Source organism: Astyanax mexicanus, chromosome 6 (assembly GCF_023375975.1).
Source record: "Astyanax mexicanus isolate ESR-SI-001 chromosome 6, AstMex3_surface, whole genome shotgun sequence".
Classification (NCBI taxonomy): domain Eukaryota; kingdom Metazoa; phylum Chordata; class Actinopteri; order Characiformes; family Acestrorhamphidae; genus Astyanax; species Astyanax mexicanus.
This window is the reverse complement of record NC_064413.1, coordinates 7,242,952-7,260,769: the sequence shown is the minus strand read 5'-3', so window position 1 is coordinate 7,260,769 and position 17,818 is coordinate 7,242,952. Positions and strand designations below refer to the sequence as shown.

The window sequence follows — 17,818 nt, the reverse complement described above, 5'->3', positions numbered from 1 at the left end:
ACAAGCTGAAAGTGTGCTTTTGCACATCATTGTCACCAGTAGGTAAATAGGTAAAAAGTAGCTAAATGCATTCAATAGAAGGGATGTTTACCAACATTTGGATATCTTAATGTGTTTCTGTGTGTGTGTGTGTGTGTGTGTGTGTATGCAGATGAGCTCATGCAGCAGTAGGGCTCTCACTCTCCTCTCCACGGTGTTCGGCGCGTGCGGGTTGCTGTTGGTGGGGGTTGCCGTGGCAACGGATTACTGGCTGCTGATGGAGGAGGGCATCGTACTGCAGCAAAACCAAACCATCGACGTCAAGATGGCACTGCACTCCGGCCTTTGGAGAGTGTGTTTCATAGCAGGTGCATGAACACACACACACACACACACACACACACACACAAATGTGACATATAGTTGACATATTGCAGTCAATATTTGCTGCTGCTTTGATTATGCATCATTTTATATCATTTTAACTAATTTAAATATTATACAATACAGTGAAAAAGTATTTGTTCCCTTACAGAGTTATTTTGATTTTGTATTTTTTTTTTGTCATTTTTATACTTACAGTGACTTGCAAAAGTAATCATACCCCATGAGCTCTTTCACATTTTTGTCACCTTACAACCACAAACTAAAAAAAATATATTTTATTGAGATTTTAAGTGAAAAACCAATAAAAAAAAAAACACATGCTTGTGAAGTGGAAAGAAAATGATACATGGTTTTCAAAATTGTATAAAAAAAATCTGAAAAGTAAGACATGCAAATGTATTCATATTATTGCTTAGTAAAGCAACTTTTTACTGCAATTACATCTGCAAGCTTTACTCATGTATATATTGAGATTTTTGCCCTATTCTTTTCTATAAAACAGCTCAAGCTCAGACAGGTTGCATGGAGAGCGTTTTTTATGCCTCGCCACAGAAGCTCAATGAGATTTAGGTCAGGACTTTGACTGGGCCATTCTAACACATGAATATTCTTTAATCTAAACCATTCCAGTGTAGCTCTGTATTGCTGTATGTTTAGGGTCATTGTCTTGCTGGAAGGTGAATCTCCTTCCCAGTCTCTTGCAGCCTCCAACTGATTTTCTTCCAGGATTGTCCTGTGTTTGGCTCCATCCATCTTCCCATCAACTCTGACCAGCTTGCTAACTCTGTCCCTGCTGAAGAAAAGCATTCCCACAGCATGATGCTACCACCACCATGTTTCACACTGGGGGTGGCATCTTCATGATGATGAGCAGTGCTACTTTTCTACCACACATGGCATTTTTTTGCCTTTAGGCCACTTTGGTCTCACCTTCTGCACCATGTTGTGTCCCTTACTTGTCTTGTGATAAACTGCAAACAGCGCTTCTTGTGTCTTTTTTCAACAATGGATTTCCTCTGGCCATTCTTCTATAAAGGCCAGATTTGTGGAATGCACAACTAATAGTTGTCCTGTGGACAGATTCTCCTACCTGAACTGTGGATTTCTGCAGCTCCTCCAGAGTGACTATGGGCCTCTTGGCCGCTTCTTTTGTGCTCTTCTTGCTCTATCTGTCAGTATGGGTGGATGGGCATGTCTTGGTAGGTTTAAAGTTAGAATATTGAACAGTGCTTCTTCTATCTATTTTGTATATTCTATTTCTTTTATTGTATTCTTTTTTTATCTATATATCTATTAATAACAGCTCTTTGGGTGAAAAACTGGATCGTGAGATCACAATTTCGTTCCACCTCATGTACCACATGTGATGCGAATGACAATAAAATCTCCTTGAATCCTTGAATCCTTCTTGAGTCTTGGTCTTGATGCCGTTTGTTCACTAGGCCTTCACAGAACAGGTGTATTTATACTGAGACTAAATCGCACACACAGCTGGACTGTATTAACTAATTAAGTGATTTCTGAAGGCAGAGTAAATGGGGAATACTTTTGCATGTCAAACTTTTAAAGATTAAGATTTTGAAAACCATGTAGCATTTTCGTTCCGCTTCACAGTTATGTGCTACTTTGTGTTGTCTATCATTTAAAATCTCAATAAAATACATTTAAGTTTGTGATTGTATGGTGACAAAATATGAAATAGTTTTAAGGGATATGAATGACTTTTGCAAGCATATATATATATATATATATATATATATATATATATATATATATATATAACTCTGAAGTAGCAGAGAAAACACAAGGAATCTAATTTTGAGTTAAAGTTCAATATCATAAAGTTCAATTAGTTATCTTGCTGTTATTTAAGTTTGAGATTAAGTTTTAAAAGTACAAAATGACTTAAAGTCTGGACTACATACAGTGTAAATATTGGTAGGATCCAATTCAGTTGAGAGGACTCGTGTCACATATTTAAACCTCTGGCATTAGAGTTTATGTACCTGTAATAAAAGTTAATGTACTGAAAGCTGATGTGTTAATAGCTGGTTTACTGTGTGGACATTCCTTCCTCACAGGTTTCTTACCCTCTTTTTTTCTCTCATTCCTATTCCCCCTTTCCTCCCCTTCCCACTTTAAGGTTCGGAGAAAGGAAGATGTGTGGCCTCAGAGTATTTCACTGAGCCAGAGATAGAGATCACAACAGAGAACACTGCGAATATCCTCAGTAAGTAAATCTTACTCACTAGCATTATTTATTATGTATTAAAAGGAGCACAATTACTGTGAACAGCTGGAGATTAAGGTCATATCAGCTGAAACTGTGAACTTTTGTGCTTATATCATACAGATACAGATATTTACTCGTCTACCTTCACATGCTTATGAATTGATTTGTATTTTATTTAGCCCAAACTATGCAACTTTTTAACAACTTTAGCTCTTCTGGAATGGCTTTCCACAAGGTTTAGGAGTGTGTTTATAGGAATTTTGGACCATTCTTCCCTAATTCGACTGATCTGCCCTAATTCATCCCAAAAGTGTTTTATGGCTCTAAGGTTAGGACTTTGAGAAAAACATTCCAATAACAAAGTTTTATGTTCAAATTATTTAAGTAAATTTAACAAGCTTACATTGTAAATGAATCACGCTTCTCTTTCTGGTAATCTGATGGATGAATCTGGGTTTGGCGGTTGCCAGGAAAAGTACCTGTCTGACTGCACTGTGCCAACTGTAAAGTTTGGTGGAGGGGGGATTATGCCATGGGTTTGGTTATCAGGAGTTGGCTTCAGCCCCATATTACCAGTGAAGGAAAATTCTGTATGATTCCAAGTTGAGATTCCAGTCTTGACCTTAACCCTGTCCAACACTTTAGGATGAAAGCTATAGATAGATAGATAGATAGATAGATAGATAGATAGATAGATAGATAGATAGATAGATAGATAGACAGATAGACAGACAGACAGACAGACAGACAGATACTTTATTGATCCCCGGGGGGAAATTCTTGGAATGTCCTAATACTAATACCTAATACTTCTCTCCGTATGGTGTGTGTTTTTTTTTTCTCAGAAATGGTGCGGACAGCCACACCGTTCCCCATGGTGTCTTTGCTCTTCGTCTTCACCGCTTTCATTATCAGTAATGTGGGCCACATCCGCCCTCAGCGCACCATCCTGGCCTTTGTATCTGGAATCTTCTTCATCCTTTCAGGTAAAAAAATCTATGCTACATATTTTAACAGTCAGGTTCCATCTCAGAAGGAAATACTTAGTTCATTAGCAGATTAGGTGGGTTATATAACAATAAGGGGCCCTATTTTAGCAATCTATAGCGCACAGGTTAATTGCATGTCATCGGCATCAGACCTTACAACACACCACACTCTCAGTAAACACTAGTTTACTATCCTAGTACTTCATACAAACTTACATACTACTCAGTATAGCTGTAATGCTTACTGTGTGCAATATATATCTCACTACATGTACTGTGATCCCCTTATCACCATTTGTGCAATATTTTCATTGTGCAATATTTTCTCACCTTTTTATATACTATTAATTTAATATTTATTCACTGCTACTCTTTGTGCAATAATACTGGGCACACCCTATCATAATCATATCTCTATGCACTAGATGTATATATATTTTTTCCTTTACTATATATATATATTTTAATTATTTTTATATATTTCCTGTAATTGTTTTTGTATATATAGGTTTATTATTATTTGTTTATATTTTTTCCTGACCTGTTTCTCTGTCCTTTCCTCTGTACCGCTGTAACATTGTAAATTTGCATATTGTGGCATTAATAAAGGATTATCTTATCTTATCTATCTTAAATCACACAGCTGGATTTAGGGCAAGTAGGTGTGTCTTTGATATTGTACGGACGCAAAAAGTTTGGTGCAGGGGGGATTATGCCATGGATTTGGTTATCAGAAGTTGGCCACAGCCACCTTTAGGCAGCTCAAAAAGCACACAAGACACGTACTAATTCTCTTAATTAATCATGGTTGTGTTTTGGGCGTAACATGAAATAAACCAATAAGTGTGCCAACTGTCATTCCATTTAAGAGCTGGGTGAGCTCTGACTGGATACTGACCTGCACGTTTATGCTGTGAAGATACACCAGCAGCTCATTTAAGGGAACAGCACTGTTATTTTATTCTGTATTGTGTTTATTGTTGAAGTAAAAGCTGGATTTGCATGCTGCAGCGTGTTTTTTTTTGTGTGCGTATGTGTGTGTAACGAACGGGGGTGTACCCTCGCTGAGTGCGCACAACACATACGCATTTATGTTGTCAGGGTTTTAATAAGTCAGTGGCACACCTATATACCCACCAAAATAGAAACATGCCAGAAATGACCACGGGGCGTAAGATAGCATAGAGCATTGTGACACACCTTGCACAGGGTGTACGCTAGGGCTATGAGGGTGTCTAATCCAAACCTGCACCAGTTTTTGGTCGATTGTTGAAATTTAAGTTGGTTAATTTTGGTCTCACCCTGCAGTGTAGTGACTAACGCACTAAAGAAATGTTTTATATTCTGTTCACTGTGGTTGATAATATTAGTCTTCTATGATTTATTCCCAGTACACACATAACACTGTGGATCAAGGAATATTTAATGTCCAACTTCAATCTTTACCTATTTTTAGCCTTATTCACAAGATAACACCTTACAACTTATATAGATACAGTCTTTTCCAAGCCGTTTTCTGAGGCAACACTTCCACAATCAATTTTCCTGCTGCAGTCCCATGGCCTTTGGCATATAAGTGTACGTGATACGTGTTCAGGATGCCTTGTTTACAAGAACACAATCTGCATAATGCCATGTTTTCAGTACTAAACGGAGTGCAGACGTACCATCTGCGTGAGATTACCGTTGTCTTCTTCGGTTTCAAGTCTCTGTCTCATAATAAAGATTCTCCATCTGTTTCTGTTTATTTCAGCCTGGCACTGCTGCTTTTGGGCTCTATAGAAATGACTCCAGCTCACTAATGACTTTCTCTATTCTCAGCAGCTCCATTATTCTTTTACTGTGTAGAATATAGAGGTTTTATTGTTACAGACTGCTTAGCTGACCATGGGAGAATGCATGAGGTGTATTTTAAGCCTCGTCCTGAACCTTTCCTCCAGTCCCCAGTCTAACATAGATCCGAACAGGGAAGGCCGTAAACAGATCATTTATTGAATTATAGTGTAAACACAGATTTCGTAGAAATGTACCATATTTTTGGCACTATAAGGTGCAACGTAATATAATGCGAATTTTAAGAGACACTATAAGAAACTTCTTATTCAGCAGGTCTCGCTGCTAGGTGGTGCTGGAGGGTAGCTAACTAAGTTAAGAAAAGCTAAGCTTTCTCTTCTCCAAATATTGTGGATACTGATGCATAGCCAACTGATGGTTCCATCTCTAAAATATATATAATGTTTATCAAATTTAGAACATGTTGTTTTGTAGCTAACTAAGTTAAGAAAAGCTAAGCTAAGTAAACAAAACTGTAATAAAAAAAAGTCAAACAAGCGCTGGATGGTAATCTACACAGATTTCTCTTCTTAAAACTGTTTATTTGGGTGAGTAAAACGCTTCCATTTATTCATTGAAGCTTAGATTACTGAATTTCTGCAGCACTAAGGCTGAAGCATTAGAATTGGCAGCTACAAGCCAATAATACTCCCCAGGAAAATAGTGAGCATGGTTATCGGGTAACGTTATTAGTACTCCAGCAGTGCTAGCTGGGGTTAGGAGCAGGCTACAGGCCAATAATACTCTTTTCTGAAGGAAGAAATAGCGATTAGCAGCTAATGCTAATACTACTCCAGCTCCTGTAAGTAACTACTAGTACAGGTCTACTGTGGACTACTGCCTTCCAATAAGGATGGTGTGTGGATGGTTTTTCAAGGCCCACTGGTTGAGAAACCGTGCCGTAAAAGACTGGATTGACACAATCCCCTCCTACACAGTACTCCAATCACACAATCAGTTCATACACAGACTCACAGTGTTACTGCAGAATCATTAGACATAACTGTCTGTGTTCACATTATTAACGTATACAGTATCTGCAGAGTTGCTGTGTCTGTAAGTCTTATTTGTATGCAGAAGGCACTGTTGTTTACTTCTCTGTTTCTTTAACCTTGAAGCTGGTCAGGAAGGGTCTTCTTTAATCTGTCTGCAATCTGTTCCCTCTGCTCTACAACTCACTCTCCAGCACTCTCAGGCCCTCTCCAGCACTGTCCTTGGGAATACAAACACCTTTACTTTTACTTTTCTGTTCTGTTCTGTTCAGCCACTGTTTTGCTGTCTGGCAGTTTGTTTGTTTGTTTGAGAGTTGAGGGAAATGCAGTTGTCTGGTTTGGTCTGATGGCCCAAAGGCTATTAAGTGAGGCTCAGCCAAAAAGTATACTCACACTAGTGGGGGCTGGGCAATATATATACTGAGGTATACAGATTTGTGATTATCAGTATACAGTTAGGCCCATAAATATTTGTACAGTGATGCAATCTTCATCATTTGGGCACTGGTGGTTTTAAAATGAAACAACTGGGATGCAATTAAAGTGCAAACAGTATTTAGGAATAGCAGATATTTTTCTACAAAGCCTCCTCATTTCAGGGGCTCAAAAGTAACTGGACAAATTATCCCAAAAGCTTTTTTATTGGAAGCCAAACAGAACATCAACATCAACATCCACCCAAGTAAAGAACACTCTGCAGGAAGTAGGTGTATCGGTATCTCTGTCTATCATAAAGAGAAGACCTCATGAGAGCAAATACAGAAGGTTTACCACAGGGTGTATATCATTAACAGAAAGGCCAGATTAGATTTAGCAACAAAAAAAAAGATCTATTTACAAAAAAATGTAGGGTTTAAATCAGGCTCTGGCTCACTTGAATACCTCCATCCACCATCAACCACTTTATCTGTTAGGGGTCGTGGGGGTGGCTGGAGCCTATCCCAGCCGGCATTGGGCAGAAGGCAGGATACACCCAATCACGCCAATCCATCGTAGGGCAGACAGACACAGACAGACACTCAAACACATTCACTCACACAATCACACCTAGGGGGCAATTTCAACCAAGTTTCACTTAGCCTGAAGGTGCCGTCTTTGAAATGTGGGAGGAAACCAAAGCACCCAGTGAAACCCATGCAGACACGGGGAGAACGTGCAAACTCCACACAGGGAATCGAATCTGGGAATCGAACCCACTGCGCCACTATACCGCCCTTCAATCGAAGACATAAAGATCCTATAATCTCCTGAAATCTCATCAAACTACCAAAGTGTACTGCACAATTGGTGTAGGACTCAAAACGTTTAACAATCAATGTGCAGTAAAACATGCATTGGATTGGGAGCCTCTCCAGTAGGAAGTACAAACAAAAAGCATGACAAAAAAATTGCAACTAATCGACTAATAAAAAAAATATTGTCAGATTAGTCGACTACTCAAATAGTCATTAGTTGCAGCTCTAGTAATGTGTGTGGGCAGCTGACTGTTGACTGTTGTCAAGGTTTAAATCAGTCTCTGGCGTACGATAGAACCCTAAATTTTGTTCCAATTAGCTCAGACAGTTTTTTTGTTTTCTTCTACAAATTTTGTGGATACTGATGCATAGCCAACTGATGGTTTCATCTCTATATATATCTCATGTTTATCAAATTTGGAACATGTTGTTTTGTCTCAGAAGTGTCTTTTGTTTTTGTTACCTTATGGGACGAAAAAACATTAAGGTATATATTGTATATATTTTGCCATTTAGCTAAAAATATTGAGATAATAGTTTAAATCCAGCCCTATGCACAAGACACATTTATTAGCCATGATGTGTTTGTGCTTTTAAATCTCTATTTGTACAAAATTAAGAGCTGGAGGTTACTCTACATGTTGGGACACATCAACATTTTTAGCGCCTTGGAAAACAGCTTCACAGAACAGCTGTTATACTCTCAGTTATACTGAGAATAAATTACACACCATATTTACCAATTAGGAGACTTCTGAAGGCAGTTGGTCACATTGGGTTTTATTTAGGGGTATCAGAGCACGAGGAAAGAATATAAATGAACACCGCACTTCTCAGATTTTTAAGATTTTATAAAGATTTTATAAAATATCTATCGTTTTCTTTTCACTTCACAGCTACTTTTTACTTTATGTTTGTCTCTCACATAAAATCTTAGTAAAACCCATTTAAATTTGTGTTTATAATTTATATAATAGAATATTACTCAAATAGGGCTATTATTCACTTTATACCAACTCTACCTTTTTACTACTTTACAAATGATGCTTTCAAACACATTAAGAGACAAGAAATTCAAGTAATTAACTCTTAATAAGTTCAGCACAGCTGTTAACTGAAAGCCTGAATTCCAGGTGATTCTGACTGAGAAAATCCAGCCAAGATGTGTGTGTGTGTGTATGTGTGTGTGCTGTTATCACAGCAGGCACAGGCTGTAGCACTAGGCTACCAATGTGATGAGATGTATTCGGATGGAGTTGATGGCACCTCAGCAGTAGCCTGGCTGAGGAGTGTGTATTGGTGTGTGTGTGTGTGTGTGTTGTGATGGCTCAAGATGGGTGGATGTCCTCAGGGTTATCAGGCATAAAAGTCTGATCCGCAGTGCTGTGTATATATATATATTTCAGTACACTATATTTACATTTATATATACATTTTAGATGCAATATTTTTTAGTATCCCTACTTACAGTCTCATGTTTTTATTATTTTTCATTCTCTCAGGTCTGAGTCTGGTGGTGGGCCTGGTGCTCTATATCTCCAGTATAAATGATGAGGTGATGAACAGGCCGAGGGAGCCGGAGCAGTTCTTTAACTACCATTACGGCTGGTCCTTCGCCTTCGCCGCCAGCTCCTTCCTGCTCAAAGAGGTCAGAAAGCCACAAAATAACTTATTTCCCAACACACTTGTTTACCAGTTTGAATGAAATATGTACTGTTGATGCTGCAGTATGGTATTTTTCACACTATAGGGTGCACTGGATTATTAGACACAATATCAACAATCGCCATTTTCTGGTTTATTTTCATACATAAGGATTATAAGGCACACTATGTGACACTTGTAGGGAACAGGGGTGATGCCATGTTTCCCTTCTAGTTTAACAAGTGTTGCCGCTGGGTGGCAAGACATGTAAAGCTAAACTAAGTTAAGTAAACAAAACTAATTCTTAAAAAAAATTTTTAGTCATGTTATTCCAGTCAAACAAGTGCTGGATGTTAATCTACTCAGATTCTTCTACTGAAAACAGTTTATTTGGCTGTGTAAAGCTCTTCCATTTATGTACAGTAAGCTTATATTTCCAGATTTCCACTAAGGCTGGGTGCAGCAGCATTAGCAGCTAACTGATAGCCGCGGTTAGCGGCTAATGCTGCCCGACAGCGCTATACTGAGGAACCCTAAGTGTTCCTGTAAGTCAGGGCTACATTAGCTAGGTAAAACTCCTGTATAACTCTGTACTTATAAGGATTATAAGGCACACTGACAATTTGGGGAAAATTAAAGGATTTTAAGTGCACCATATAGTGCAAAAAATATGGTAGCATACTGCACATCGTTGTATGATATACTGTGTACTATGTAGACTGTGTAGTATAGTATAGTGCATACCATCTTAGGATAATATGCATGATGCTGTGTATGTGTGTACAGTGTGGTATGTTTCAGTGTGGTATCATATGTCTTTTGTGCTACTGTAATGTTTATTTGTGTAATATGTATAGTATAGAGCAGTACAGTAGAATGTTTTAGTATGTTTAGTTGTCTACTATAGTATACTATATAGTACTATTGAACCACAAACTACATAGTAGTGTATAATATAGTGTATATAGTGTACAGGGTATCTAATTTATAATATAATGTACTATAGGATTGTACTGTTGTATATTGATTGAAATACACTATAGCATTCAGGATAGTAGTATTGTACACATGTGTGTACACACACAGCGTGTATAGTATAGTGCACCGCCGTGTGTTGTATATGGCATGTGGTATTAACCCTTGTGTGGTGTTCATATTTTTGTTACTCGCTTACTTTGTTATTTGTATTTAATTCAGCAAAATTAAGCAATTTTACATTAAAATTTTACACATACTTGCTTCACCTAAATTGCAAGCAATATAAACAGCTTACATGGTTAATATTTGCCCTTTACCTTTCTTATGTTACATTTCTTTCAAAAAGTGCTACTCTTTTTTTATTAGTGTTTTAATAAAATGTAAAAGAAAATGAATTAATCTCAAGATATGAGTAGAAAATTTGTTTAGTTTCAAATTTACAAATGAAGCAATGTTTATTAACCCTTGGCCAAACATACTGTATGTAATATAAATGTGTAGGGGGGGGGGGGGGGGGGGGGTGTACAGTGTGTGTTTATCGAAAATGTGTTTTGATATATGTTTCTCACAAAAAATGAGTCAATGCCAATGAGTTTGAGTTAGAAAAAATATTTTTTTAGTATCATTTGATGAAAAATGAAAACGGGTCCCGCAGACCCGAACACCACACAAGGGTTAAAGTAAGAAATTTAATGTATTTTTTATGTTTAGTATGAAACACTGAAGGATTGTGAAGGTATGATTAGCGATGGCAGGAGATGAAAGGAGAAAAGGAAAGAGAGGAGAGTGGAGGGAATGAAGAGAAGAAAAGAAAAGAAGAAAGGATTGATCCTGAGGCTGAAGCTGTGTGTCAATCAGCAGTTCTGTGTGTGTGTGTGTGTGTGTGTGTGTCTGTGTGTGCTGATAAAGTGAGGATTTAGCAAAATTGGAGTTTCTGACTGAAACTCTTTTTTTCTGCTTGACTCAGCAGGGTCTCTTTACTTCCAAGGTTTCATGGTTGCTTAGGGAGCCATTTGTGTGTGTGTGCATGTGCGTATGTGCGTGTGTGTGTGTGAGAGAGAGAGTGAGTGAGTCAGAGAGATAGAGAAAGTGTGCTCATAAGAGCAGGAAGGAGAAAAAAGAACTGATTTAAATAGCCATTTCAAAAGAAGCTCTAGAGAAACCTTTCAAAACATTAAATCAGTGAAAGGGTTTAATCACTTAATCTCAGCTGCACCGCTGTCGCACTGAGCCAACAGTGAGAACAGTTCACTAATCTTCGGCTTCTTTTCATACTGCACTTCCACTACATACAGAAGTTACACACATTTTTATATTATTTTACATTATATACAACCGTTCAGCTATTAATTCATATACTAATATAGTGGACGTCTTCAGGTTTTGCCTACTCATATGTTCTTTAATAGCAGCTCACAATACCTACATTTACAGTGTTATTAATATACAGCTCTGGAAAAAATTAAGAGACCACTTCAGTTTTTGAATCAATTTCTCTGATTTTGCTTTTTATAGGTATATGTTTGAGTAAAATTAACATTTTTTTTATTCTATAAACTATGAACAACAAATACAAATACTGTCATGGCTGAATAACAAAAAAGATGCAGAGCTTTCAGACCTCAAATAATGCAAAGAAAACAAGTTCATATTCATACAGTTTTAACAGTTCAGAAATCAATATTTGGTCGAATATTCCTATTTTTTAATCACAGTTTTCATGCATCTTGGCATGTTCTCCTCCACCAGTCTTACACACTGTTTTTGGATAACTTTATACCATTCCTGGTGCAGAATTAGGTTGCAGCGGTGTACCACATATGAAAAACCACATATGGTTGTGTCACCCTTGATGGCAACAACTGCAATTAAGCTTTACTGATAATTTGCAGTGAGTCTTCACATCTCTGTGGAGGAATTTTGCTCTACTCTTTTTTTACAGAATTGTTTTAATTCAGCCACATTGGAGGGTTTTCAAGCATGAACTGCCTGTTTAAGATCGTCCACAGCATCTCAATCAGACTTTGACTAAGCCACTCCAAAACCTTCAATTTATTTTTTTTAGCCATTGACTTTCAGTGTGATGTCCTTTTTTTAAAATCCTGTGTTAAATGTAAGCCAAATGGGTATCATCAAGATGTTTGTTGGTAAGTGTGAGATTTGTGTTCTTTTTGATCAGTTGTGTTTTTTTTTTACCTTGGAACTCTCCCATATATACCATTTTCATCCTTTCTAATTGTTACATCATTGACCTTAACTGAGAACTACAGTTCTTTAAATGTGGTTCTAGGGTCTTTTATGACTTCCTGGATGAGTTGTCCATGCCCTTTTGGAGTAATTTCCTTTGGCCGGTCAGTCACTCCTAGGAAGCTCAATCAGTGTTCTGTGTTTTCTCCATTAGTGAATAATAGCTCTCATTGTGGTTCACTGGAGTCCCAAAGCTTTAGAAATGACTTAATAACCTTTTCCAGACTGATATATGATCAATGACTTTGTTTTTTCCTTTGCTTTCCTTTAATAAACTGAAATAATCATTTAAAAACTGTTTTTTAGACTTACAAAGGTTATCTTTGTTTCATATTAAAATTTGTTTGTTTTATTAATACTCATCATTGTTCTTTTAGTGCTGTAGGATAATTGTAAATACAGTGATACTGTGATATTATGGTTATTATACTGTGTAAATCTCCTACCATTGCTACTCTAATATATATTTACCCTAAGATATGTTTGTATGCATATAAAAAAACTCAGTTCTGGGTATTGATGTTATTAGAAGTTCATGCTGGATTTTAATGTTACGCATGTTATTTCATACGCATTAATTTCTCTCTCTCTCTCTCTCTCTCTCTCTCTCTCTCTCAGGGTGCAGGTGTGATGTCTGTTTATCTCTTTATGAAGCGCTATGCAGAGGAGGAGATGTACCGCCCTCACCCTGCGCTCTACCGCCCCCGTCTGTCTGACAGCAGCGATTACAGTGGCCAGTTTCTGCACCCGGACACATGGCCCCCACCCCAGCGCGCCCGCAGCGCCTCAGAGCTGTCCAGTGACGTCTCCATACAGCTGGCACAGAAGCCACAGCCCCCACCCAAACCTGGTGTACAGCAGGGGGCGCCACCCGCCAGCCTGACCGCCGTCTCCAGCCCCGCTTCCGCCACGGCGTACCAGCTGCAGTCACCTGGAGCCACAGCAACCTTTACACACAACCACCCGCTGCACCCCGCTGACCCCCAGGGCCTGGCCATGCCACCCCCTGCCGTGCCACCCCCACACTACCACACGCACATGCGCATGAGCGCCTCCCCGTGTTAGACAGAGGCAGTGAAGTGAGTTGCAGCTAGGAAAAAGGGGTAAAGGCTGTGTTCCAAATTGCCCCTTCATCACTATACCCTACATTACAACAGTGTATACACACATATATGTAGCTTAGAATTCTGATAAACTTATAAAATATGATTTATTTTTACCATCAACAGTTAAACAGACCTTGTTAAGTTAGTTTTACTTGCTGTCAATGGAAGGGCTGCACAGTCTTTGTGGTCAGAAACTTTAAATCCAATTTTTCTGCTTTTTAAGTGCCACAAAAAGTAATCTCCATGTGTATCTATTACCATTTGTGCAATGTTTTTGCTTTATAAACACCCAAACCCTCTATACCTATACCCATCTATACCCAAACCCTCTATACCTATACCCATCTATACCCAAACCCTCTATACCTATACCCATCTATACCCAAACCCTCTATACCTATACCCATCTATACCCAAACCATCTATACCTATACCCATCATCCATACCCAAACCCTCTATACCTATACCCATCTATACCCAAACCCTCTATACCTATACCCATCTATACTCAAACCCTCTATACCTATACCCATCTATACCCAAACCCTCTATACCTATACCCATCTATACCCAAACCCTCTATACCTATCATCCATACCCAAACCATCTATACCTATACCCATCATCCATACCCAAACCCTCTATACCTATACCCATCTATACCCAAACCCTCTATACCTATACCCATCTATACTCAAACACTCTACACCTATACCCATCTCCCATAACCAAATCATCTACACCTACACCAATCACTACCCAAACTCATCTATACCTACACCCATCATCCATACCCAAACCATCTACACCTATACCCATCATCCATAACCAAATCATCTACACCTACACCAATCACTACCCAAACACATCTATACCTACACCCATCATCCATACCCAAACCATCTATACCCATACTCATTAAAGACTTATTTATTCAGTTGAAGTGTCACTGTTTTTGCTATTTGTGGATCAAGATAAGACTATCAAACATCTTATTTGTATATTTAACAAATATACAATATTTCATAATCATCTAGACCAGTAAAAATCCAACGGCACACCCCCAACCAAAACGGAAGAAAATAGACTACTTTTAAAACACTGTCACTTGGCAATGTGCCAAGTAATGATCAAGTGAGGAAATTGCATAATTTTCCATGCCACACCTTACAATATCTCACGGCACACTGATCTAGACCAATCAATACACATGTGCAGTCTCTTCCTGCTAGGTAATAAATTACGAGAATCAGATCAGTGTTTATATTCATACCTAATTCTCCTCTGCCAGTTTAGTGCACTTTATAGTAAAGTGGGCAGTTTGGGACACAGCCTGAAAAAGAGCAGAGAAAGTTGAAGGTGTGTGATTAATGAGAGATTTACTGTTAAGATCTGAATGTTAGTCGAGTAGTGAGTGACCTGTATCACTGTAGGGTGTTACAGGGTGGTATAGGGTTTATTGCACAAGTGATGTACAATGCAAAAGACTGTACTTATGGAGCACAATTTAATGTATACTCACACACACACACATAGTGCACAAAGACTGTATTGTTGCCTTCAGTTCTGCTGGTGAAACTGAAATGTATTCTTTTCCATCACTCTCTCAATCAGTGTATCAGTATTAGTGTTAATATTAATGAAGTATTTAAAGTTAATCTTTACTAGAAACAACGTTCTTTTATTTCTACAGCAAGCACAAAGTAGATTCTCTGGACTGGAGATTTGTATGATGTAAATATTATGCTGGTGTATTTTTAACTCGGAATTCATGGATTAACTGAAAATGGACTGAGCATAAATGAAAATGACCCAAAATGGATTTAATGGACTTAATCAAGACCTTTGGGGCCAGTGTGCAGACTCAGATTGAACCTAATCCTGTACTAAATGGTGCAAGTGCATCTCAAAAAAATTGGAATATCATTGAAAAGTTACTTTATTCACAGTTAATGTGAAACTCATACATTATATAGATGTATTACACACAGAGTGGTCTATTTTAAGCGTTTATTTCCTTTACTGTTGATGATTATATCGTTCAGCTAATGAAAACCCAAAAAACAGTGTCTCAGAAAATTAGAATGTCATATAAGACCAATTGGTACTCTTGGCAGTGTGGGCAGTGTGCCAAGTCCTGCTGGAAAATTAAAATTCTCCATCATCTCCATAAAAGTTGTCAGTAGCAGAGGGAAGCATGAAGTGCTGTAAGATTTTGCAGGAAAACAAAACTGCACTGACTTTAGACCTGATAATAAAACACAGTGGATCAACACCAGCAGATGACATGTCTCTCCAAACCATCACTGATTGGTGGAAACTTCACACTAGACCTCAAGCAGTTTGGACTGTGTGTCTCTCCACTCTTCCTCCAGACTCTGCTCCCTCAATTTTAAAATGAAATTTGGAAAATTTACTGATGGTCAGTGATAACTTTTATGAAGATGTGGATTTCATTTTCCAGCAGGACTTGGCACACTGCCCAAACTGCCAAAGGAACCAATTCGTCTTATATAATATTCAAATTTTCTGAGACACTGATTTTTGGGTTTTTAGTGGCTGTAAGCCATAATAATCAACAATAAAAATAATAAAACACTTAAAATAGATCACTCTGTGTGTAATACATCTTTAATATATGGGCTTTATTACTGAAATAAAGTAATTTTTTAATGATTTTCTATTTTTTAAAGATGCACCTGTACATTTACTGGGAAAACACCAGTAAGTCCAGGTTAGACTGTGTGTGTTTTCATATCCTGGACTTTCCAGAGTTGCAGGAAGCAATTTCCCGGGCAGCTGAAGCCGGTTATCCATGCGTTTATGATTTAGAGCGGGTTTCATCACTTTCTTCCCAAGCTTCTAAGCGCTAGGTCTTATTTACGGACGCATGTAGAATTAGTATGCTAATGAATTAATATGCAGTTTAGTTCTGAAATCTGAAACGAGGCTTTGAGACTGAGATTAATGGAGGTGTGTGTGCTGATGCTGCTGATGCTGCTGCTGCTGTGACAGAGAGAGTTTACAGTGTAAGATTTGTGGGAGTGATTATCAATGAAAATAAAGCCACTGTGCTGATTCTGCTTTTTCTATTTAACTGCTTGATTTTGCCTTTATTTACATGTTTTATACATTGTAACGAATTAGTGGATTTTTTTTCAGTAAAATCATACAGCAAATATCATTTTAATGATGGGATGCCCTATGAAAATAGCTGCAACCTGTATATATGACAGTAACATTTGAGGAAAAAAAACAGGCGATTATGTTTAATTTCTGCTTTAATGTGAGATCAGAAAAAAAAACATCAAATCTACCACAATTTTTCCCCAATTATAAATACCAAAATTTGACTCTAAGAAAGTAACATATAGAATTTACTCAGTAAATTTACTCAATACATTTCTACGTAAAGTTAAATCTTTATAATTGAACCCTGACATCCTTTTTTTGCATAATGAGCGTACCCCCCACCCCTAACTCACCATCACTGAGATATAAAAATATTTAAAAAAAAATTAACAATATATCATTTTGATTTCACTTCGCAATTGTGTGCTATTTTGTGTTGGTTCATCACTTAAAATCTCAATAAAATACTTTTAAGTTTGTGGTTGTAAGGTGACAAAATGTGAAAAATTTCAAGGGGTATGAATACTTTTGCAAGCCACTGTAGATAGATAGATAGATAGATAGATAGATAGATAGATAGATAGATAGATAGATAGACAGACAGACAGCTACAGTAAATCTGAAGTACAGCAGCGCCCTCTGGCAAGTGCAAGGTGGTACTGCAGGCTGAGCAGATTGAGTGGTGCTGTCCGTGGTCCTGAACTCACTAATTCACTAACAATAACAACAAATACACCACTTACACAGCCCTGTACCGCACAGCACAACACAGCACTGTACAACACATCAAACTACTTCACAGTCTAGTACAACGCAGTCCTGTACAACACAGCCCTATACAACACAGCACTGTACAACACAGCCCTGCACAACACAGACCCGTACAGCACATGCCTGTACAACACAGCACTGTACAACACAGCCCTGTACAACACAGCACAGCACCACACAGCCCTGTACCACATAGCCCACTATCTCAAAGCCCTGCACAACACAGCTTAGTGTTACACAGCCCTGTACAACACATCCCTGTACCACACAGCCCTGTACAACACAGCCCTG

At 38.0% G+C, this 17,818-nt stretch overlaps 1 protein-coding gene across 1 annotated transcript in view; it reads left to right on the top strand.

Annotated features, from left to right (window-relative positions):
- Window positions 1-16,721, top strand: part of cacng7b (calcium channel, voltage-dependent, gamma subunit 7b) — a 31,454-nt gene extending 14,733 nt beyond the window's left edge. Inside the window, exons 2-6 of the mRNA XM_007256464.4 lie at window positions 152-347; window positions 2,510-2,596; window positions 3,445-3,585; window positions 9,151-9,296; window positions 13,136-16,721. Coding sequence (XP_007256526.3) covers window positions 152-347; window positions 2,510-2,596; window positions 3,445-3,585; window positions 9,151-9,296; window positions 13,136-13,582 — 1,017 coding nt within the window. The 3' untranslated portion in view covers window positions 13,583-16,721. The remainder of the gene's footprint in view (window positions 1-151; window positions 348-2,509; window positions 2,597-3,444; window positions 3,586-9,150; window positions 9,297-13,135) is intronic.
- The last annotated feature ends 1,097 nt before the right edge of the window (window positions 16,722-17,818 follow it).